The sequence below is a fragment of the Panicum virgatum genome, chromosome 5K, assembly GCF_016808335.1.
Source record: "Panicum virgatum strain AP13 chromosome 5K, P.virgatum_v5, whole genome shotgun sequence".
Lineage (NCBI taxonomy): Eukaryota > Viridiplantae > Streptophyta > Magnoliopsida > Poales > Poaceae > Panicum > Panicum virgatum.
In genome coordinates this window covers 45,279,885-45,303,155 of record NC_053140.1, presented here as the reverse complement: position 1 = coordinate 45,303,155, position 23,271 = coordinate 45,279,885, and the positions used below count along the sequence as shown (strand labels likewise).

The following is a 23,271-nucleotide window of genomic DNA, read 5'->3' as shown; positions in this document are numbered from 1 at the left end:
ATTAGAGTTTGTTAGACATCGTGTATATGAAATCGATTTTAAAATTCCTCGCTCGTATGTTAAAGGATGGATGACCGTGAGTGGATGTACAAGGGCTGGCAGAGCGACCAAGAGTATATTGAGTTTGCTCTAAAGGTCGATGACTTCTTGAAAAAGGCATTTGATAGAGGACAGAGTAGAATGCCGTGTCCATGCAACAAGTGTCAAAATAGGATACATCAATCACAACTCACTATGGGTAAACACATTATCACAAATGGATTTGTGGAAAACTATACCCGGTGGATGTGCCATGGTGAAGCCCATCGTGCGAGAGAAGAGGTCGTCAGACAACGCATCGATGATTATGATGCTGATGCCGGTTGCGCAGACATGTTAGCTGACTTTTATGAAGCACACTTCGAAGAAGGACCTAGAGAGGAACTGCCAGAGCCTACGGCAAAGCAATATTATGACATGTTGTCTGTGGCATAGAAACCACTTCATGAGCATACCAATGTTTCTCAATTCGATGCTATTGCACGCGTACTGGCCCTTAAGTCTGAGTGTGGCATTAGTTGGGATGGCTTCGACAAAATGTTGATGGTTTTTGGTAGTCTGCTTCCAGAAGGACACATTCTTCCAAAGAGCATGTACAAGGCACAAAAACTTCTTCGTAGTCTTAAGATGCCATATGAGAAGATACATGCTTGTCCGAAGGGATGCATATTGTTTAGGAAAGAACATGCAGACGCAAACTACTGTACAAAATGTAAATCATCTCGGTGACTGGAGGTAGACTCTGGTGATGATCAAAAGAAACAGCTCAAAATCCCCGTGAAAATCGTACGGTACCTTCCATTCATACCGAGAATCCAACGGCTGTTTATGACCGAGGAGTCAGCACAACAGATGAGATGGCACAAAAACGGCAAACACTACCGTCCTGAGAAGATGATACATCCATCCGATGGCGAAGCATGGAAATATTTTGACATGCGTCACACAATGAAAGCTCTGGAGGCTCGAAATGTACATGTTGCGTTGGCAACAGATGGATTCAATCCTTATGGAATGACAGCTGCCCCGTACAATTGTTGGCCCGTGTTTGTTATCCCCCTGAACCTCCCCCCTGGAGTTATCTTTCAACGGCAGAACATATTCTTGTCGTTGATAATTCCTGGATATCCCGGGGATAATATGAGTGTGCATATGGAGCCTCTTATTGATGATTTGCTCCATGCTTGGGAGGAAGGTGTATGGACATATGACCGAACTACAAAGACAAACTTCAAAATGCGAGTGTGGTACATGTACTCCCTTCATGACTTGCCAGCGTATGCGATATTCTGCGGCTAGTGTGTGCACGGGAAGTTCCCTTGCCCAGTATGCAAGGCAGCTATGAGGTTCATCTGGTTGGCGAAGGGTGGCAAGTATTCTTCGTTCGACAAGCACCGACAATTCCTCCCTATTGACCATACATTCCAACGTGACATCAAGAACTTTACGAAAGGTGTGTTGATGTGTCCAATTTAAATGGGTCCAATTTAATTATTCAAATCTATCTTTAACTGATTGTTGATGTGTCATAAGCAAATTTCGGTATGCACTAATTTTATATTTAAATCTCTAACAAAACTTCGATGATGGCATTATTTGGCCAGGCCATCGATGATTCAAGAGAAAGTTGATTGTTTGACACAATTCCATTATAACCCTTAAAATTTGAATCTTTGCAAACGAAATTTCCGGCATATTGGTGGTTTGCTTTGCTAAAGATTCCTTCTGCTCGTGGGAATTAAAAATTTCATTGGAAGCTAGTGCTGCCGTAATGTCCGTATACGGACAAATCCACCTCGTGCCACTTTTACCGTCAATGGCGGTATTCGGTAACCACGCCAGCACAGCACACTACTACACATATATTCTTTGCAAACGAACTAATCATTGGAGCTTATATTGGCTGTGATAGACTTACCAGTTTGTAATTGTGTAGTTGATCCTAGTGGCTGTTGGACCAGTTTGTAATTATGTAGTTGATCCTAGTGACTAATCATTGAAAGTTGAAATGTTGAACCAACTGTGATAACCACTTTCGCAACGAGTTTGTATACAACCAGATGGAGTGATAAGCGAGCCTTAGTTATTTTTATTTTCTTTTTTAAGTTTTCCATTTTAGTTCTCTACTCTTATTTTCCAAATAATTTTGTGAAAGTAAAAAAATATATTTCTTAATCATCATTCTACGGGTATATACTTGTGCCAAGGCAAACATTATGAGTTACAGTTATTGTTACTTTGTCGTTAAACAATCTGACTCTGAGTAAAGTAGGAAGGGGAGGACAAGAAGTTGTATTCCTATTACGGTTGCTTGTGGGCTCTTACCAGAATTGTAGATTTAGTTCGGATTATATTATATATAAAGAGGAAAAATTTTATTGTAAGTCATCAATATTCAGATTCAGATAATAAAGAATAGTCACTCATACTTGTGTCTTCTACTTTGTTCTTGTGCTTGTCGTGAGAGTTGTAAGAGGAAGAGGATCGAACTGTTGATGATGTGTTTCACGTACAACAACTATATGATGTTGTTGTTACTAGACTTGATCATGGGTCGGGACGGGATTGGGTCAAACGAAAATCTGTTATTACGACCAGAGCCGCAAAGTGCTGAACCAGTCTTTGTCTGAAATTGCTCTATGCCTGCCTCAGCCTAGGGAAGCCTAGCTATTTTACTATTACTAATTGGATGCTACTTTTGAAGTCTCACATGAAGCCACATAGAATCTTATGTGGACACTTTAAAAACAATAGAAAAATACTAGAAATTTTCATAAAAAATAGAAACATCCGGCCATCAATACGACAACTCTAATCATAATAGTCATTGAATTTGTTATCTTTTCTAATAAATTATCCACATCTGCTATTATGAAAATAGACTAAAGTAACCCCCTAAATGTGCATCTAAATTATCCAGCTCTGCCATTATAAAAAATCTAAAATAACCCCATAATTTTCATGTAAATTACCCACCCATGCCACTATAAAATAATACAAATAACCCTCTAATCTGCTTTGGGATGTGAAAGAAATTACAGGTACTGATAGAGATACCTCACTACTGCAGATTTGAAGACTGCCGATCAAGAAACCTCCTCTATAAATCCTTCAAGAGCAGGTGACTCTATCACTCGCCTCTAGAATTATTTCTCCACTTTTCGTTTTCCCTTTTTCTTTCAAAACACACACACACACACACATGCAAAATATATTTCATATAATATATTTCACATTTCTTGAGTATTTTTTTAAATAATCAAAACATCACAAATTGAATACATATGCCCAAATTGCATTCACATTTATACTATAGAGTCCAACACACATGCTTTCACTTATAACAATTTTTTGGGCTACTAAACAATCTCAAATGAAAAAAATATCAACTAAAAAGTTTTAAGCCTTGTCGAGACCTAAAATTTTGATATAAAGTTTGTTCATCTGAGATTATATGAAAAAGTTATGAATTTATATTATATGCTCAAGACTTTTTGTAGGGGGAGCTACATCATCGTCATCCTCCACTAGAAATTATTTTTTACGGTGGATAATGCCATCACTTGCTTCTAAAAATTGTTTTCATTTATAGGAAAGGTTCAACCCACAATCGGCCCCTCAAAATGCTCAATATCGGATGATGTTCGGCTCTGGAAATCAGAATTATTTTCAAAGACGATTCACCCTATGGTTTGCTATCTAAAAATGCATTTTCAGGTGCAGACTGGAAGCTATAGTACCCGTGCCTTCTCGAGTGGAGGAACTTTTTGCCCGCCCTAAAAGGGGGTGCACCGAGAAACCTTTTCTTTTAGTAGTGGTCAAAGATCGATTTTGAACAATTAAACTGCAGCAATTTAAAACGGACGGAGTTAGACGACACATTAGGGACGGAATAAGTAACAACCTAGCATAAAGGACAAGGTATTAGCAAGAAGCATCTTTCCCTGCAAACGACGGCATCGTTCTCATCATCGAACTCAACAAAGACGTGCTTGGAATATACCTACTACTCAAATATTCCGGACATTTAACTAAGTAATAGTAGTAAATGAAGTTATTAGCAGTCAGTACATAGACAAAACAAGCTCGAGCCAGATGATGCTACTTCTCTCCAAGACAGATGCAGTTCGGTAGTCACATCAACAAAGTATACTACCTGGTCCAAATGTGATAGTAAATCCAGCACCATGAGTCACTAATAAGAGGGAGGGAGAGAGATAGAGAGAGAGTATTGATAAGTCTAAATTACTTCCCTCAACTATAGCCAGCGTTCGGATAACTCCCTAAACTATCATTTGGTTCATTTTACACTCCAAACTATATATATCTTTTGGTTTAAATTGCCCCCTAATACAATTTGTCTCTTTCTTCATTCTCCATGCATACATGGAGTTTTAAGTTAAAATTTTGCAAGATGATAGTACACATGTTAGAGAAAATATATCATAATTTTTTATCATTAGTTTAGGATATTTAATAATAAATTAATAATTGGAGTTCAAAATTATATGAAAAATAATGATGAAAGAACCATAACAAATTTTTTAATATGCATTTTGATGTCCACTCCTACCTTGGAAAATTCGAATTTTAAATTCAACTTGTGTATGGAGAAATAAAAAAGATAAATTGTATTATGGGGTAAAATGAACTAAATGACAGTTTAGGGGGTAAATTGAACCAAGTTATAGTTTAGAGGGTTATTCAAAGTTTGGCTATACTTACTTGGAGGGAGTAAATTGAACTTTTTCTGAATTACTATCTTGTATCTCTACGAATCCTCTCAAAAATAGTATCTGCATAAATAAAGTTAATTAGCCTCCTGTTTTATAAAGAGGCACATACCTGTGTAAACTTTCCCATAGAAAACACAATTGCACTTTCGCTCATAAATATTAGTGACAATTCGTATGTATCTTGTCAGTGAAAAATTGAACCATATATATGATCCCAAATAGTACATCATTATTGTAGACTGGGTCTTGGATCACACTATAGCAGTCCGTAGTTGGTTAGCTAGTACCGGGTCTTTTGCATGTAACAGTGTACTCCTAGAATAGCTGATCACTATCCAGTATCCACTACTACAACCAGCCCATCACCGCTGATTCCAAACCCCCTCTCACCGCCAATTCGGGGGCATTAATTAGAGTTGATAGTGATGGAGTGGGGGCATCACCACCGGGTCTGGAACTGGCAGTGATGCTTGTTAGAAAAAAAAATCACCGTGCCCCTGCCAAATCCTCGCCGCCGCTGCTCCCCGGCGCTGCAGTCGCTGCTCCCGCATGTCGTGCCACTGCCGCCGCTCCCTCACACTGGCCGCCGCTCGTCCCCCGTGCCAAAATACCGCTGCTCCCCGCGCCGAAAGCTGTTTCTCCCACACGCCGCACCGTCGGCGCTTTCCCATGCTGCTGCGCACGCACCTTGGACCTGCGCACGCAGCGCTGTGGCCTGTGACTCGTGCTGAGGCTCTCACCATGCTACTCTGCGCGCGCTGCCGTGAAGATGAGGGGGAGGTGGCAGCGGTGAAGAGGAGGATGGGAGGCGGCAGGGTAAAAGAGGAGGGGGAGTAGGGATGGCAACGGGTAAAATCCGCGTGAATATCTGTTTCATGTACCCGTGCCCGCGACCCAAAATTCATGCCGACATCCGCACCCGCACCCGCACCCGCCTCCCACAACGGGCAAAAGATCATGCCCGAACCCGATATCCGAAGGTATCCCGTGCCCGCGGGCACGCCCATGTACCCGTAGATGGGCGCCGGGCGGCCGGGGGAACGCGGGCCAAGTGCGGTGCCTTGGAGGAGGAAGAGACGGCGGTGTCATGCGTCGATGCGTGCAAGGAGGAGGAGGCGGCGGCACACACGTAGGGAGGAGTAGGTGGCGGTGCCCCGTGCGTAGGGAGGAGTATAGGCGACGGTGCCCCATGCGCAGGGGGGATGGCAGCGTCGCGCATGCAGGAAGGACGGTGGCTTCGCGCGCTGGATCGTTAGGAGGAGGGTGCAGCTGCATCGCATGAGATGGACCCCTGGGAGGAGGGTGCGGTAGCGTCGCCCGCGCCCTGGGAGGAGGGGGCTGTAGCACCGGCAGGAAGGAGGAGGGTGCAGTGGTGCCAACAGGGAGTAGAGGCGGCGACGCCCGTAGAGGAGGTGCCGAGGGATGAGCGTCTGCGAGGGGGGGGGGCCAGGAGGCAAGACCGCAAGAAAGTTCTGGGAGGAGAGGTGGGGGTGAGATGAAACCCTAGCTCGAGTTTTTATATCCAGGTATTTTGGATGCACATGTCAGCTCCTAAAGCGGATGTGGCAGGTTTACGGGTGCAGATAGTATTTTTTCATACCTGCGAGCAGATATCCATCGGGTTCAAAGTCATACTCACGCCCGTACTCGCGGGCACAGATTTAAACCCGTACCCGTGCCCATCGGGTTTGTTATTTGCGGGTATGCGGATAATTATTCGTGCCCTTTACCATCTTTAAGAGGGAGTGTAGGAGGTTATTTGATGGGGAAGAAGAGGATGGGGAGCGGTGGGGGAGAAGAGGTGGGCCGATAGAGGAGGAGGGAAGATGGTGAGGGAGAAGAAGGATGGGAGACGGTGGGGGAGAAGGGGTCGGAGATTATTTCAGTCATTTATGTTTGCAATTTTACATAATTTGTTGAGGTTGGCCCCAACATTCTTCTATAACCCCTTATTGCTTTTTTTTTCTTTTTTCTTCTTCTTCTCCAAAACATAGGAGAGTTCGCTTCTTTGCATTAAGATAAAAGAAAACGAGTTCGAGTTAAACACCGCGTCACGACTTTGTGTGCTGGCCCACTTTTTATTAGATTACAAGATAAAAGCCTCGGGCCTCGGAACACAATACAAAAGTGGCTACTCACTAACTAAACAACCTAGCGTGACGTCTATGTTTTTCCTTTGCAAAACGGTGCATATGATACATGTTGGCATGTTGCACATTTGCACCAATAGAAATCAAGGACCATAATTCACAACATCACCAATCTAATGCTTGTGCCTCTTGATGACCTGAAGCTTCACTCCATGCTTGAAGTGGAGCAAAATTCCAAACTGGAACTCCAGAGGGGACTCCATGCTGGGAGAGTGCCGGAACACGTACTGCCGGTAGAGGTGGATTAGCGCGAGCTTGATCTCCTGAATGGAGAACTTCTGGCCGATGCAAACCCTGGGGCCGATTCCAAATGGGATAAGTGCGTATGGGTGCCGCTTCTTTTGCTCATCACTGGCAGGGTCAAACCGCTCCGGCCGGAATAGCTCAGGGTCTGGGAAGTTGATGGGGTCCTTGGCGAGAACACCCGGTGCCATCCACACCCATATACCCTGCACAAATAGTCAGGAATATAATATTTCCTCAGAATTTGTGGCACGAGAAGCATCATAGAATACATACAAATGCTTGAGCCCTAGTAGATTTTGTAAAACGGGCTACATGGTCCTAATGTCATGTGATGGCATTTAGTTTGTACCTTGGGAAGGAGATAGCCACCAATCTCCACCCGCTCGGAGGTCTCTCGTGCCACCAATGGCGAGACCATGAAAAATCTCATCGACTCCTTCACCACCTGCATACAAGCACATGTGTCAAGAACTCAAGATCATGATCAAGAGAGGAAGGCAACGCGAAAATGGCATCCGTCCGTGCCTGATCGAGGTAAGGGAACTTGGTCTGAAGATCGTCCGCCGTGGGAACGCGGCTGCTAGGCCCGAATGCGTCGACCTCCCTGAGCAGTTTCTCCTCCACCTCCCGGTGTTTGGCGACGAGGTAGACGACGGAGGACAGCGTGAAAGCTGTCGTCGCCGACCCAGCGAGGAGGTGTTCGTAGGTCAGCGCGCTCAAGTAGTCCGGCGTGAGCAGTTCTCGTGAGGACGCGTTGCTGTCTCTCGCCGCGAGAACCACGGACAGGAAATCCTTGTGCTGCTGCGATGCCGGCGCCCGCTCCCTCGCCTCCTCCCGGTCTGCGACGATGGCGTCCATCATCCTGCAGAGTTCGCCGTTAACGCGGGCGATCTCCCTGTCGGCAGAGCCGGGGACCCTCAAGAGCACCTGCTGCAACGGCTTCTGCAGCAAGGGCACGAGCGTGCCGACTATGGTGGATAGAGAACCCGACAGGTCCATCTTGAGCGACGTGGTCGAGTAGATGTGCATTTTTATGAACTCTGATGACTTGTTCGCCGCAACAGATCTGCCGTCGTCGTCAGTGCAGGCTCCGCTCTCCGCACCGTCGTCGCTAGGCACAGCCGGCTTTCGGGATAGGCCGAAATCCGCGCCGAACGCCGCCTCTCCGATGATGTCAGTGGCGAGGCTGAGCGCAAGATCGGAGAAGGCGACCTCGCTTCCGTCTTCGAGGTTCACCGCCGCGCGCGCGATGTACGACTCCATGTTCGGGATCAGCCCCGCGAGGTGCGACGGCTGGTAGATGGAGACGATAACGTTTCGCATCGCCGACCACCTCGAATCCCTGACAGACAGTACAAGCACGTTGACGCATCAACACTCTTACATGTTTTTGCTTTCAAGAAAAAAAAGGAGCTTGTTCAACAATATGAGCAATTTGGATTTGAGCTTCAGGAGATGAATAGGATAAAATTTTCTTGTGGTTATGCTTTGATGTTTGCTATTAGATAGCCCCAAACCTTGTCTCTGTTGACAGCCGATTTACGTACGCTAGCTTTGGTACCTTGTGGAGAAGAGGCCTTTCAGATGGATCGGAGAATTGGCGATGGGCGACGGCAAGCTCCGGTTGGGGAGGCTCTTGAACTTCTTGATGCCTACCTCCTTGCAAAGCTCTGCGTTGGCCACGATGATCAAAGGCTGCCTTCCCACGTGAAACCTACAGCAGGCAGATCAAATCATCAAAAAAACCATTTGACTTATATATTAACAACGTCAGTGAGAACTCAATGTATGCAATGCAACGACGTTCTGCAAAGCTGCAAGCAGCAGGAACAGGAAGGGTGATCATCACCTGAAGATAGGACCGTGCTTTTTGGCGAGCACGGGGAAGACGTCGGGGCCGTGCTTTGCCAGCAGGTGGAGGTGGCCGATGAGCGGCAGCGGCACGGGCCCGGGCACATGCCGGACCTTCCAGTAAGGCTCGTACAGGTAAACAACCACCAGGAACCCCACTGCCATGGCCGCCAAGGTGAACATGTACTCCTCCATTGCACCCAGAACCGCGCCTATCTCCATCTTCTCTCTGTTTTGTCCGTCCTGTCCTCCAGCTGCTTCAATATCTCAGACGCTCTTGCTCTCAGCCTCTCACCTAGATTTATACACGCAAGATGTAAGAGTTGCATCCTGCAGGTGATCTGTAGGCCGTCCTTTGCCTAGATGTATTTCCATAAGTACTCTCTCGGTTTCAAATTGTAATTAGTTTGACTTTCTTAATCCTAAATTTGATCACTCATCTTACTCAAAAAGTTTATGCAAACACAATTAAATTTAAGTCATCTTCAAAAACTTTTATTAATGAAGCAAGTCACAACAAAAGAAGACATATTTTGCACAAATTTTTGAATGAGATGAACGGTCAAACTTGGATCAAACAAGTCAAATGAATTAAATTGAAGTGTTGACCATGGCATTGATGAGGAATTCCATTTAGGATCAGTGGAGGCATGGTTATAACAAAGTAGAAAGTGGTAGTTGTGCATAAAAGATATATTCCAAGGCAATTGGTGGTGGGTAGTGGGTACTTGTTAGTTAGCAATTGCATATAAATATACAACAAATTTTGACGGCAGGATATAGTTACGGACCGATACATGGTGCCAAAAGGTATCTCTAACAATTCAGGTTCCGTAGATGCCCATGGCATTGTCCGCGCTACTAGATGCAAATTTCTTGGTTCTTGTCCCATTCGTCACATGCCATGTTGTCAACGACGTACTATAAAATTTGCAAAAACAATAAAAATGCCGACAGGATGTCAGCAGTTGGCTGGTGGGCCTTTGTTTATTCATGTACCTCATCAGAATTTGCTGTCGGCAAAAGTTCTCATTGCCTCCCTGGATTATCACAAAAGTCTATTTTTCCTCCCTCAACTACAAAATCGGGCATAACTGCTCCTTCATCTCTTTAAAACCGAACCCATTACCTCCTTGACTGTTTTCCTTTTATGTTTAAGTCAGTTGAATCTTTGAAAAAGTATAGTAAATTATAAAATAAAAAATCTAATTTTGTTGGACTCCACATGAGTAGATCTATACATTGAACAAATGTTATGGTACATTTTAGTATAAAGTTTTGGTTTTAGATTTAGATATATACTTTTCTGTAATTAATTTATTGCTATAGTTTTTGTCATCTAATTATGGCGAAATTTTTATAGTGGGATAATGATTATATGCTTGAGGAGTAGTAAAAATTTCATGCTTATTGGACCATGTATGAATGAGTAATAGATTTATCTATTGGATTCTGATCTAGGTGTTGTTCTCGAGCTATGTTGTTCCAAACGCAGCTTGCTCCCTTGGATCGGCTGTCCGATAGCCGATTGCTGACGTCATTGATGTTGGCTGGCTATCCGATAGCTCTCAGAATTTAACGTTTATCTTCCTTGTCAATTACAGGTTAAAATGACTGGCATGCTAGCACACGCCAGCGCCGACTTGGGTTCAGTACTATAGAGCGAAGCATAACTCCCCGGCCCTAGAATACGTGGAGCATGAGGATCCGATCGACGGATTTTTGCGTCAACACTAAGCAAATTGATAGTTGACTTGCTTAACAGTGAAGGCACATGACAGTGTTTACTCAAAAAAAATATTTAAGCTCAAAATTTCTACCATAAGTCCAAGCCAAACCGAACGACTCTTATTTTTGGAAAGGGTTAATGAAGATTAAATAAGAGGTCTTGGTCCATAGATCCTTTGAGATTAAAGATGGGCAAACAACGAGATTTTGGGAGGACACTTGAGTGGGCTAAAGGCCATTAAAGATCAATATCAATCAATTTACAACATAACTCACCAACCACATACTTAAGTAGCGAGTGTGTTAAAGTTCAGAACCCCTAGACATTTTGTTTAGAAGGGCATTGGTGGACGAAAAACTCTAAGATTGGCTTGATCTGGTAGCTAGATAACCAACATCAATTTAGTCGAAGGGAGAGATCATTTTAGATGAAGTTTACATAAATACAGGATCTTTACTATTAGATCTCCCTTTCGCCACATATTGATTTAGAAACTAAAAATCCCTCTTGAGATAAAGATCTTACTTTGGTATCTCCAAAGAGGAGTTATCCCAACAAAAGATAATCTAGAGAGGAAGAATTGAAAGAAGAGTTTCAAGTGTTGCTTCTGTAATTGTAATGAATCGATTACACATCTCCTCTTCGATTATCACTATGCAAAGGAGATTTGGAATATAGTTTGTTTAGATACAAGGTTAATCTCGCCAAGATTGATTTTCCATATGCTAGGGAATTGGCTCTCAAATTTTGATGACAAGGAGAGGCATGTCATTTTGGCGGGGAAGCTGCATTGTGTTGGGCTATTTCGAGATGCCACAATGATATTATTTTTAATAAAATCAAGTATTCGTCATTTATGCAGGCTGTTTAAGGGGAATCAACTAGTTGCGCCTGTAACTAGTTGCACCAGGTCGCACCGTACCTTCAGCATGAAAAAATGCCAATGATGCTGTTCCGAAAGACGAGTCTTGCATTGGAGGCCGTCGCATTGGAGATAGCAAATTATGGGTGGAAACATAATCTCAGGATTGGTTTAGATCATTTTTTCGTTTGTTCATTCCCCTAGTTAGCCAATGGACAGCTACATTTGTAGTAATAATTTGGCTATGTACACTTTGCAACTCGTTTTCATTATTAAAAGAAAACAAGACAAATTGCCATCGACAGGCAAATAGTATTACTAACTACTTACTGCTAGCATCGGCCATCGATACCAGCTTAGCTCTCGTCGCATTGCATTGGTCCAAAATCTAAATAAACACATTTTTCCTCTGATCCAATCCATGCTATTGCCGCTACGCGTCATTGGAGATCCTGCTATTGATTGGTCCTCGATTCTCTGCTTCAGCTAGATAGCAGGAGTATATGTTAATTATCTTACTATTACTAATTGGAGGCTATTTTGAAACCTCCAAGTGAAGTCATCTAGGATTCTAGGTGGACAATCTAAAAATATAGGGAAATTCTACAAATTTTCATAAAAATCAGAAACATACGACCATCTCCTTTTGAAGCCTCCAGGTGAAGCCACCTAGGATCCTAAGTGGACAATATAAAAAAAATAGAGAAATCCTATAAATTCTCACAAAAATCAGAAATATTCGGCCATCAGTTCGGCAACTCTAATCATATTAGTCATTGAATCTGTTATATTTTTCTAATAAATTACCCACATTTGCCATTATGATAATAGACTAAAGTAACCTCTTAAACATGTATCTAAATTACCCACATCTGCCATTACAAAAATAATCTAAAGTAACCCCCTAATCCTTGTAAATTACCCACTTATACCATTATAAAATAATATCAAATAACCCACTAAATTTATATACATTATCCAATAATAACATAATAAAAAGTTAAAATAAACCTAAAATTTGAATCAAAATTATATTATTACAATAAAATCTTAAACCGCATCGATATAAAATTCTAAATTATTATTTCTGTCATTAAAATTATATTATTACATAATGATAAATATGTATCTTTACCGTACTGGATTATAATATTTAACTAGCACATGCGAGAGCACGGGCTGATAGACTCGTTTCCCTGATTGCAAATGAAAATAATGGTAACATCGTAGGTTTTGTTGTCTGCAATAGATAGATCTGTTTTTAATATGTTCATGAGGTTTTCTTTTACTATTGACAGATGTCTTCTCATCGTTCTGATGCCTCAACATGTTCACACTTTCCCTTTTGTTTTGTTTCGGTCATGGTGGTCCATCTTCATGAGACTGGTAGCTAGGCAGTTCGAGTGCTCCCTGCTCATGGAATATTGTAGGCTGTCGTTATTTTCACCCCTATGGCTGTATTACTAACTCTGTTAGGATGTGCTATTAAACTTATAAGATCAAAAGATGTGAGCTATGGATTGCTCCCCAGCTTCTTGCTTACTGTTGTGTATTTTTTAGTACTGCCTGATCTTGACTGGAATGTTCACAAAATTTTGGTTATTGTTTCTTTCTTTGTCATTCATGCTTCTTTCTGTTATGGTACTTTGGCGGTGGCTTCAAAGAAAAGTAGAAAATACTTAGCATTCTTATTCTGTATGTATTGTTTGGTCCAGCGCTAAATTTGTTACATCTTGTGTGTAGGATTGTGATCCATGGAAGAGGGGCGAAGCCGGCGACGATGGTCACCGGGGTCTTTAGCTTTTTGCAACGGGGTCATTAACATAAAAAACAGTGATGAACAGTGAATTTATATGGGATTGCTGGACTTTCGTCGGGGTCGGCTGACCCCAATGACAAGCTGTGGCTTCGCCACGAAGTGACTCCGTGGACAACGCAAAGGACATTGCTCTTTGGTTCCCTGAAGGTGTGGCAAGTGGGGAAGCAACCTTCATCCCTGGATCGCTTAATCTTCGAGACACTAGAAGTGTGTTTTCCTGTAACATTGAGTTTTACCTTAAAGTTATCAGTTGGCTCTAGCTGTGGAGTCATGTCTAGTGTTTTATTCATGTATTTCTTCGGTGATGACGACGATACTATTTTGGATGGCACCAAGTGTTGGCGTAGTTTTGGATGGTGCTCATTAATTTTCGTAGTAGCTCCCTTGTGCCTGAACGTTGCTGACAACTTCTTTGCTTTGCTTTTGCAAGTTCTGAAATACGTAGAAGAATTTATGAATTTCTATGGGTTATCCACTTATTAGGAAGGAATGGGGTGGGTTGGTTAGAGTTGAGAAACTAATATTATTTGAATGGGGTGGGATTGAGTATATAATATATTAATTTTGGGTAGGATTAGATATGATGCTGGTTATTACCTCCATTCCAAATTATAATTTGTTTGACTTTTTAACTTAAAATTTGATCACTCATCTTATTCAAAAAAAATTATACAAACATAGTCAAATTTAAGTCATTTTTGAGGATCTTGTATTATAAAGCAAGTCGCAACAAAAAAAAGATATTTTATTTAAATTTTTGAATAAGATGAGCGATCAAATTTGAAGTAAAAAAAGTCAAACGAACTATAATTCGGAACGGAGGGACTACAACCCATGCAGCATCTGTTTTTTTCCGCCATCGATAGATACCGTTTCGTCTCCAGCCAGAAGCAGCTTTACGACCTGCAACTATATAATACTACGTACGAACGGTTCATATATGCAGCTTTGGATTCCATCGAGGCCACAACAACGACGAGTTCTCGTCACAAGCTACCTTGACTCAATCTTCTCCACAGCCAACAGCCATGGAGGCCATGGCATCATCAGCAAACCTTTTTTTCTACGCTGCGCTGCTTTTTCTGGCGGTATTGTATCTCGCCATCACCCGACGCCGCACCAGCCGCTTGCCGCCCGGGCCGACGGGCCTCCCACTGGTGGGCAGTCTCCCGTTCATCCACCCGAACCTACACGTCTGCTTCGCTGGCCTCGCCGCGAAGCATGGACCTATCTTCTCGATCCGTCTGGGCTCCAAGGTGGAAATCGTGGTCACCTCCCCGGAGTTGGCACACGAGGTCCTCCGGGACAAGGACCCTGTCTTCTCCAACCGCGTCATTCCCGAGGCCGGCCGCGCTGTCTCGTTTGACGGCGTGGAGAATATCGTGGGCGCCCCCGTCGGCCCAAAGTGGCGCCTGCTCCGACGCATCTGCGCGCACGAGATGCTGAGCCCCACAGGTCTCGACAACCTGTACGGCCTTCGCAGGCGCGAGTTCAGGTCTACTCTGAGCTTCCTATACTCTCAGGCCGGAGAGCCGGTCGACATCGGCGCCCAGATGTTCGTCAATATGTTGAACGTGGTCACGAGCACCCTTTGGGGTGGCACCATCGGGAGCGAGAGCGAGCGGGCTGCGGTGGGAAAAGAGTTCAGGGGGCTCATCGCCAAGTTGACTGAGCTGCTCGGCTCGCCCAACTTGTCGGATTTCTTCCCTGTGCTGGCGCCGTTCGACCTGCAGGGCATCCGGAGGAACATGGAGCGGATCAGGGTGCGGTTCGACAAGATCTTCGAGAAGATCATACAGCAGCGGGTGAAAGGCCAGCAAGATGGCAGCAAGATGGCGACTGACTTCCTTGAGTGCCTGCTCAAGACGGAGAAGGAAGGCGGGGACGGCAAGGCCACCTTCACCATGACTGACGTCAAGTCTCTCCTCATGGTATCAATCTTTCCCAATCTTTAATTCCCATTCCGGCCTCCTTTTCCGTTAACATTCTCATGAGCGGAGCGGCACCTGCCCCCCCCCCCCCCCCTCCCGCGTTTGCCGCCAGGCGTGCCACCGCGTGGAGGGGAGTTGCTGCGCACGTCGTGGAGGGGTGGTTGGCGGGTGAGTGGCCGTTGGTGAGATCGTCGGCGGCCGGGGTGGTGGTCGAGGTTGGCGGACTTTAGGGATTTCAAGTTGTTGGGTCTGGTATGGCCGATGGACTTGGCGAAGAAGGTCGGCGGCGGTGGCAAGCCAGGCGGTGGTGGCGGTAGTTCGTCCGGCATGGCCGTGTGGATGGCCGCACGGGGTGGGACAACCGGTGGGTGGCGGCTGGCGGTAGTGGCAAGTCAGACGGCGGATGAGGGGGCATCTGCCACTACGTTTGTTAAATCCGCATTGTCTCCTTTTCCCTGACCTCCTACAGTTCGTATGTTAAATCCGGTCGAATGTTTTGAATTGACTGCCAATAGCTTTTGAAATTTTCAGTCTCAGAAACACAATAACCATATCGATGTTGTGAGAAGTCAACGGCGGCGTCAAGTATCGTTATGATGTTGTAATAAATATAAAGATAAAATTAATTTTTTTACAATAAACATATATTTGAAAACCAAAAATGGTCGAGTCGAATAAAAAAGGATGCAACCACCGATTTTCCTTTCCCCTTACGCCTATGTATGGATATAAGCTGATGATGATGGTGGTCGCCTGACATATATATGATCGAGCAGGACATGGTGGTCGCCGGGACGGAGACCATGTCAAATACCGTGGAGTGGGCCATTGCAGAGATGATACAGAAGCCTCAGGTTCTAAGGAAAGTGCAAGAGGAGCTCGACAGGGTGGTCGGTCGGGAGGCCATCGTGGAGGAGTCCCACCTTCCTCAGCTCCACTACCTCCGCATGGTGATCAAGGAGACGCTCAGGCTCCACCCGGCGCTGCCCCTCATGGTGCCGCACTCCCCGAGCGTGGACTCGACGATTGGCGGGTACCACGTCCCAGCGGGCTGCCGTATCTTTGTCAACGTCTGGGCCATCCACAGGAACCCCCTGGTTTGGAACGAGCCTCTCGAGTTCAACCCTGACAGATTCGCTGGGGACGCCGGCCGCAGGTGGGACTTCACGGGAAGCCAGTTCGACTATTTCCCCTTCGGCTCCGGGAGGAGGATCTGCGCCGGTATCGCCATGGCTGACAAGATGACTGCCTACTCGCTGGCCATGCTGCTGCAAGCTTTTGATTGGACACTGCCGCCGGGAACCGATCTTGACCTGTCCGAGAAGTTCGGAGTCGTGATGAAGAAGGCTACGCCACTGGTGACTATTCCTAAGCCAAGGTTGTCTAAGCCTCATCTGTATTATTCGTGAAGACATCCTTAGCCTGGACACAAATAAATGCGTAATACATCGTAATGTTGTACTTAAATATTATATTATTGTAAACGATTCGCGGTATCACCGGAAACGTCCTATCTTGTGCAGCCGTTTTGCTTATAAATCATATTCGATGCTCCTGCATGTACCATATAAGTATTTCAAAAAATATACAGTGGATAAATGTATGACCCACAGCGAATCGAAATTGTTTGTTCTGCTATGTTTCATTGATTTATTTTATAACTTAATGCATATTGAAATATCTTGTAATGCTCTCCTTCTGTCTAAACTACTTCCTCCATTATTCTCTTTTGATAGACTTATTTCACCTTGTAAAACTCTGTGACTCTTTTTTTTCTTTTTTTAGTATATTCAGTAGGGGATCCTAATCCCCTCATGTTCCATCAAAAAATTTCACCTCGGCACATGACCGAGGTGAAGGACTGCTTATCAACAATTAATCTTACTCCTGTTTAGTATAAATGATTTTCACGTGAACTCCACGGTATCTACGTCATTTACATGTATGCCCTATTCCTTTTTCTAGAGGAATTACTCTACACAGGAATCGAAATGTTCTTCCGTGCCATTCTCGAAACGACAACTCAAATAGAAATATCAAAAGAGAAAATTTCAATTGTTAAAATAGTTCTATTAAAAGAGAACGGAGAGAGTATATAAAAACTCCAACAACTTTGGAAAGATTATGGTATTGTGGATTTGATTCTTTTGGCTCTTTTAGTTGCTTCTACTTACGGACAGGGAGTGTTTGTTCCCAAGCATCACATTAGATGTTTGAATGCTAATTAGAAGTAGTAAATATAAACTGATGATAAAACAAATTCCATAATCCCTTTTCGTGAGATGAATCAATTAAGCCTAATTAGTTCAGGATTAGCATATGTGATGCTACAGTAAACATATGCTAATTATAAATTAATTAGGCTTAATACATTAGTCTCTGCGTAAGCTCTAGGCTTAGTAGTTAGCTTATGTGTAGTCTTTCTAATTGACATCGAAACATTTGATGCGAGGGCTTAAAATAAGCCCTAGGAAACCAAATCCTAAGGGCTAAAATTTAGTCATGTCATATACTCATATCAATGTCATATACTCATATAGGATGTTTCGATACCAATTAGGAGGACTAAATATGAGATAATTAAAACTAATTATATAAATTTGGGGCTAATTCGCGAGACAAATCTATTGAGCCTAATTAATTCATGATTAGCAAATGTTTACTATAGGCTAATTATGGACTAATTAGGTTTAATAGATCCGTCTCGGGAATTAGCCCGAGGTTATGCAATTAGTTTTGTCATTAATCTATGTTTAATACTCTTAATTAGCATCCAAACATCCAACGTGCCAAGATCTAAACGGTTTCTAAGCGTAGCTCACCTGGTGACCGAGGTAGACTTAAGTACCTCCCTGCCGAGAGGGTCCCTATGTCCAGGTCCCTACCCTACTTGACAACCCTGCTCGATACTACTTGGCTGGAGGCTCGAACAAGACACCCGAATTACTAGGGATCTTAACCGACCAGTTTCCTTGTAAATAACATGAGTAGATCTTATCTCTTACTTGTAACCAACGGCTCCTAGGCTATAAAGGGGTCGTGGGGGTACCCACCACCAAAAATGAATAATTCATCCAACAGAAATCGTAATACAACGACACAGGACGTAGTGTATTACGCTCCTGAGCGATCCGAACCTGTCTATCCCTTGCATCACCGCGTAACCATCAGACTCTTGGCTTCGGAATCCTCACTCACTTAAAACCTATGGCCGGGCACCCCCTGGCGGACTTGCCGGATAAGCAATCCGACATATGGTAAGGTTTTTGTGATGTGTCGGTGTTTTACTGTCAACCTACCGAGGAATACCCTAAGGTAGTCAATTTGTAGGCAAGGTGTCGCCGAGATCAGGAACTCAATGGTTCACACAACACAACAGGTTTAAGCTGTTAAATAGCGCAATACTCTATATTTTGTTTGGTGGTTGTATTGCGTAAGGACGATTTAATGGAGATGTTGTTTTGCCTAGTTTAGGCTTGACGTGATTCTGCCGATTTATATACCCATACCCTCTGTCGGAGATCGAACTCTTGGTACCCATGAGGAAGCTACTAGCAAAGAAGGAAGTAGTCGGACTCCTATTAGGATTCCTCTGTAATCCTCGTAGTACTGTACACTCTAATCCTACTAGGACACTTACCTTGTAACCGACTAGTATCCCACTCTTGGAGTATATAAAGGAGGGTTGGAGTACCTAGATCGGCAGGCTCAATGGAGAACCAATTCAAGCCTAAACTAGGGCAACACAACAACCAAGCTTAGGGCGCAATATACAAGCCCCAAACAAGACGTAGCGTATTAAGCTACTCTAGCGGCCCGAACTTGTCTAAATTTGTCTTGTGTCCTCGCGCTTACCTTCAAGTTCCAGATTTGGTGATCCCTTACCAAATAATCTCCTACCTTAGCCTATCCCTAGGTAGGCTGGCGGTAAAAACGTTGACACCCTCCTTTGTATATTTAGTGGGGCGGTATTACTAGTTGGTTAAGAGGTAGGAGTTCATACGGAGTGCAAGTCCTAGTATGATTACAGAGGAATCGGATTAGGAGTCTGTCTTATTTCTTCCTTGCGAGGACCGGGGAACTATGCTCGACAAACCCCTGAGCGCTTTGTAGTCAAGTATAGCAGCTCTCGAACACTTTTCTTATCCTCGTCACTTTGTTTTGGTGCTCTTTGAGTACTTGTCTCGCTGAATCTTCAAAGTTCTTCAAAGCTACCATGAGGATATGATGTGCTCAAGCTCTTGATCATCTTTATTTTGTAATCTTCATTTTTGGGATGTGATATGGAGGGCGGCAAAAGTCACGCTCCATATGGAGTAGACTCCGAGCTTAGGTTGAACCTAAGAATTAGGGTGCGGAGGGTCAATAAAATCTTGAATCTTCTTTCTTAATCATCAAAAGTAAATAGTTCGATGTAGTTCATTCGCTCCCGACCCTTGAAATAATAAGAATAATCAATTAAAAGGTCCAGTGAGCTTACTCTTCATCAAATGATCCCTTGGAGATATATCAATGTCATCCGAGTAGTCGGTAGAGTTTTAGGAGTAACGCGAGTAGTTATTAGCATCCAACTCCGAGTCCGGGACCACGAGACAACTAGCACGGCGAGGCATGTCCGTACCTTGTTAACTTATTGTAAAGTACTCGGAAGTTAGAAACTTGATTAGCTTTCCAACTATGTCCCTCCACTCATGCTGCAACACATGTCTAGTTTAGGCTCCCGTCCCTTGCGCGCACTTGCTGCCATTTGGTTTCATCTTTCTGTATCTCTACTTCTACTTATATATATTATTATATATATATTTATTATTACTATATATATTATATATATAAGTAGTATATATATATATATAAAATACTAAAAGGAACGATTGGGAGAAAAAAAACTTGGTGCGCCCTTAGCCCTCCGACCTGGGGTGGCTCTGCCATGGGACAATCGTGGCCGTCGAACCGCCCCTCCTGCGATCTGCGCCACCCACCCGATCTGCCTCGCCTCCCACTCGCGTCCAAACTCCCCTCCTCTCCCTTGCCGGACGGTTCCGCCGCCCGCTCGCGTTCCTTGCCTCCGCCGCCGCCGCGTCCCTACGACCCTACCTTGCCGCGGCAAGCCGTTGCTTCCTCCCCTTTCTGCCACTCCTTTCCTTCCTCCACTCCACTTTTCTGTTGGCGTCTCCTCCAGTCGAATTGGTTTTCCTTCCCCCAAACCTTAGGGTTTGGATTTCCTCTATTCCTTCCGTTCCAAATTAGCGCGTATTGTGCCGGCGTGCCACTCATGCTTGATGGATGCGACAGGGTCATCCAGTTCTATGTGCCCTACTTGCCTGCCATCCAGCTCTATGGAGACTCCGCTGTCCTGCGGACACCTACTAGCACAACACAAGGTGAATCTTGGTTATCTTGCTCATAGTGCTCTTTCTCGCTTTCAATCCTGACATCCTGTGGGTTGTGGTTCCATTTGGACGTGTGCCAATTATTTGGAATTAGCCAAAGATTCACGTCTATGCTATGATTGCACTTAATGTTCTAGAATCAATTAGTTGTGAAATCTGTTCGTTGCTAGGCAGCTGAGATCCATAAACATCAGGACTTAGCAGTGGCATTGTTTTCTGGAATTTGATGTTGTGTCATCTTCTTTTCTATTTTAATGTGTAAATGTGGTATCTGTGTGTGCTTGACTGTAACATCTGACAGGACCAAAAAACATCTGCCTGCACTGGAGGGATAGAGACCCCAGTCCCCAGCTGTGATAATTTATCTCTGCTGCTGATCACATGTGTGTGTGTGGATGCAGATGTTTTTTGGTTGAGAGCTGGAATTGTGGATACCCCTGCAGATTTGTTTACCATCGTTCTCCCTTCTGACTGCATACATGTGTGTGTTTCGATGAAATGCATCAGAGAAATATTAGTAGCTAAGTTGTGTATTACTCATCAATTTGTCCCTAAATAATCTGTCTGTAAGCAGCATATTGTATCCTGCCTTTCCTGATTCCTCTATCCTACTGGCTCATTGGTATCAATTGCTATTTGATCAGGTATGAGCGACTATATTAGAGAAAAAGAGAGCCATACGGGAGGTTGATTAGCTAGCATTGCTTCTGGGGTGATGTTACCATGCGAGATTCCGGGGTCCTGTTTTTCCAGCAGCCTCCATGTAAGTCGATCATTCGATGTTGCATCTCGCTAGAGTTAGCTAGGGGATCGTTTTTACATCTTGCTAGAATTAATATCCTGTTCTTAGCTTTATCTTTCCCAAATATGGAGATATCGCTAGAATTAATATCTAGTTCCTAGCTTTATCTTTCTCAAATATGGAGATATCCTTCACAAATGACAAAGCAATCATTCATTAATCGTCTGGGTCTTACTTCTGCAGAGATGTCTCAATTGTGTGGTGGCCAGCTAAGTGCTCGGCACAAAGCACCTAAGTACAATGATATGTTTGACTGAATGAGTTTTTTCTCTTAAGTTATTATTTGTGGTACATGAGTCCTGGAATAATTTTCTGCCTAAGTAGTAAATTATGCATACAGCATTCAAAATCTACAAATTATCTTACCTTTTCCGATTGCAGTATTTAGTTATAGGTTAGTTCTCGTTATCATGTTCCTCTAATCCTAATACGTGCTTTGTTGCTTTTGTACTGAATATAGATCTTTTCAAATGAGTACCATGTGTTGGTCCCTCATAATTTTCCTTGTCTGAAGAAGTGGGAAGGACGACAATGCTATTGGAGATGGCAAATGTGATACCCTGATGGTGAGACTGACACATGGTGGGAGCGGACCTCAGGTGGAGATGCGATGGAGAATTGTTTTTTGAAGGGAGATGTGGGTTCAGAGTTCGAAGGTTGTTTGAATTTGACTTGCACAATGAAAAATCAAAATATAAATGTTAGAGATTTTGTATACTTGTCTCATCAAGAAACTTGGACTTACCAAATAATCTAATGGGATCTAATGTAACATGGATTTTACTGAAAAATGCAAATCTCGTATTACATTGCGTGCTCCTCTTTTGCATTGAAGATACCCGTAGCAACGGGACAGGCCATTAGCTATGCTTCCTGATATGCAATTTACACTGTACTAAAATAAAATGTTATTAACCTATAATTTGTATTGTCCATAGTAACGCACGGGCACGAACCTAGTATATCTATTTATTTAAATTGGCACGGATTTCAAACAGTGGAAGATGTCTAACAAAATATCTTCCAGACAAGAACCCCCTCAAATCAATCAATAATCCTAGGCAATACAAACAATCATACAAGACGTATGGTATTAAATAAATCGTGGCCATAATCTGTTTAAACTTTGTGTTGTTTGTACCTTCGAATTCCTAATCTCGGCGATACCCTGCCTAAAAATCTACTATCTCAAGTTATCTCTTGGTCGGTAGGTTTTGCGGTAAAAAACAAATTGGGAGTCTGACATTCGAGGTCTTCCCAACATATTATTATGTAAACTTACATCGCTGAACCAAAACGGAGCCTCTGGATGCCTCACTGCCTCAGTGTGTTCCAGCCAATTCCGTGTCCCCGCGTGTCTCCTGCCTGCCCAATGTTTCTTCTTTTTTTTTTAAAAAGCAAAGGCCGCTATGCTTCCTTGCTCCTGCTCAGTGGCGGAGTACCCGATAGGGCAAGATATGGCAGCAGTCGTACCTCAAATTTTGCTACGTGTACGCATGCTTCACTTTGGGCTGAATTATTTAAAGAAGATTTTAACTCTTTTAGACATTAGAACAAGTACTGTACTGAATCCGCCATACCTCCATTTTGATCCGTCCTCCGCTAGTGCCTGCTATCATGCTCATTGCCGACCAGCGCAACGTTTTTGTGGTTCTCTTTAGCACTTTGGCCCTCTTCTCTTTCGTGGGCTGCTCACTGTGTCGTCCGTGCCTATTC

The 23,271-nt window shown here is 43.7% G+C and overlaps 2 protein-coding genes and 1 long non-coding RNA gene across 4 annotated transcripts; 2 read left to right on the top strand and 1 right to left on the bottom strand.

The window, feature by feature from the left end:
• Positions 1-6,814: 6,814 nt before the first annotated feature.
• On the bottom strand, positions 6,815-9,301 carry LOC120707746 (cytochrome P450 711A1-like). The gene is made up of 5 exons (XM_039992744.1): positions 9,021-9,301; positions 8,733-8,885; positions 7,697-8,513; positions 7,521-7,616; positions 6,815-7,374 (listed from the first exon to the last, which is right to left on the bottom strand). Exons 1-5 carry the CDS (start codon positions 9,242-9,244, stop codon positions 7,039-7,041), a joined length of 1,626 nt encoding a protein of 541 aa, XP_039848678.1. The 5' UTR covers positions 9,245-9,301; the 3' UTR covers positions 6,815-7,038.
• A 5,089-nt stretch (positions 9,302-14,390) lies between these two features.
• On the top strand, positions 14,391-16,998 carry LOC120707745 (flavonoid 3',5'-hydroxylase CYP75B138-like). Its single transcript, XM_039992743.1, has 2 exons — positions 14,391-15,363; positions 16,140-16,998. Exons 1-2 carry the CDS (start codon positions 14,461-14,463, stop codon positions 16,770-16,772), a joined length of 1,536 nt encoding a protein of 511 aa, XP_039848677.1. The 5' UTR covers positions 14,391-14,460; the 3' UTR covers positions 16,773-16,998.
• Positions 16,999-20,333: 3,335 nt separating this feature from the next.
• Positions 20,334-22,367, top strand: LOC120707744. 2 transcript variants are annotated; one of them, XR_005689082.1, is made up of 3 exons: positions 20,334-20,744; positions 21,398-21,516; positions 22,070-22,367. It is a non-coding gene; the product is annotated as an uncharacterized LOC120707744 (long non-coding RNA). The 2 variants fall into 2 exon arrangements; XR_005689081.1 differs by having other exon boundaries at positions 22,016-22,367.
• Positions 22,368-23,271: the final 904 nt, after the last annotated feature.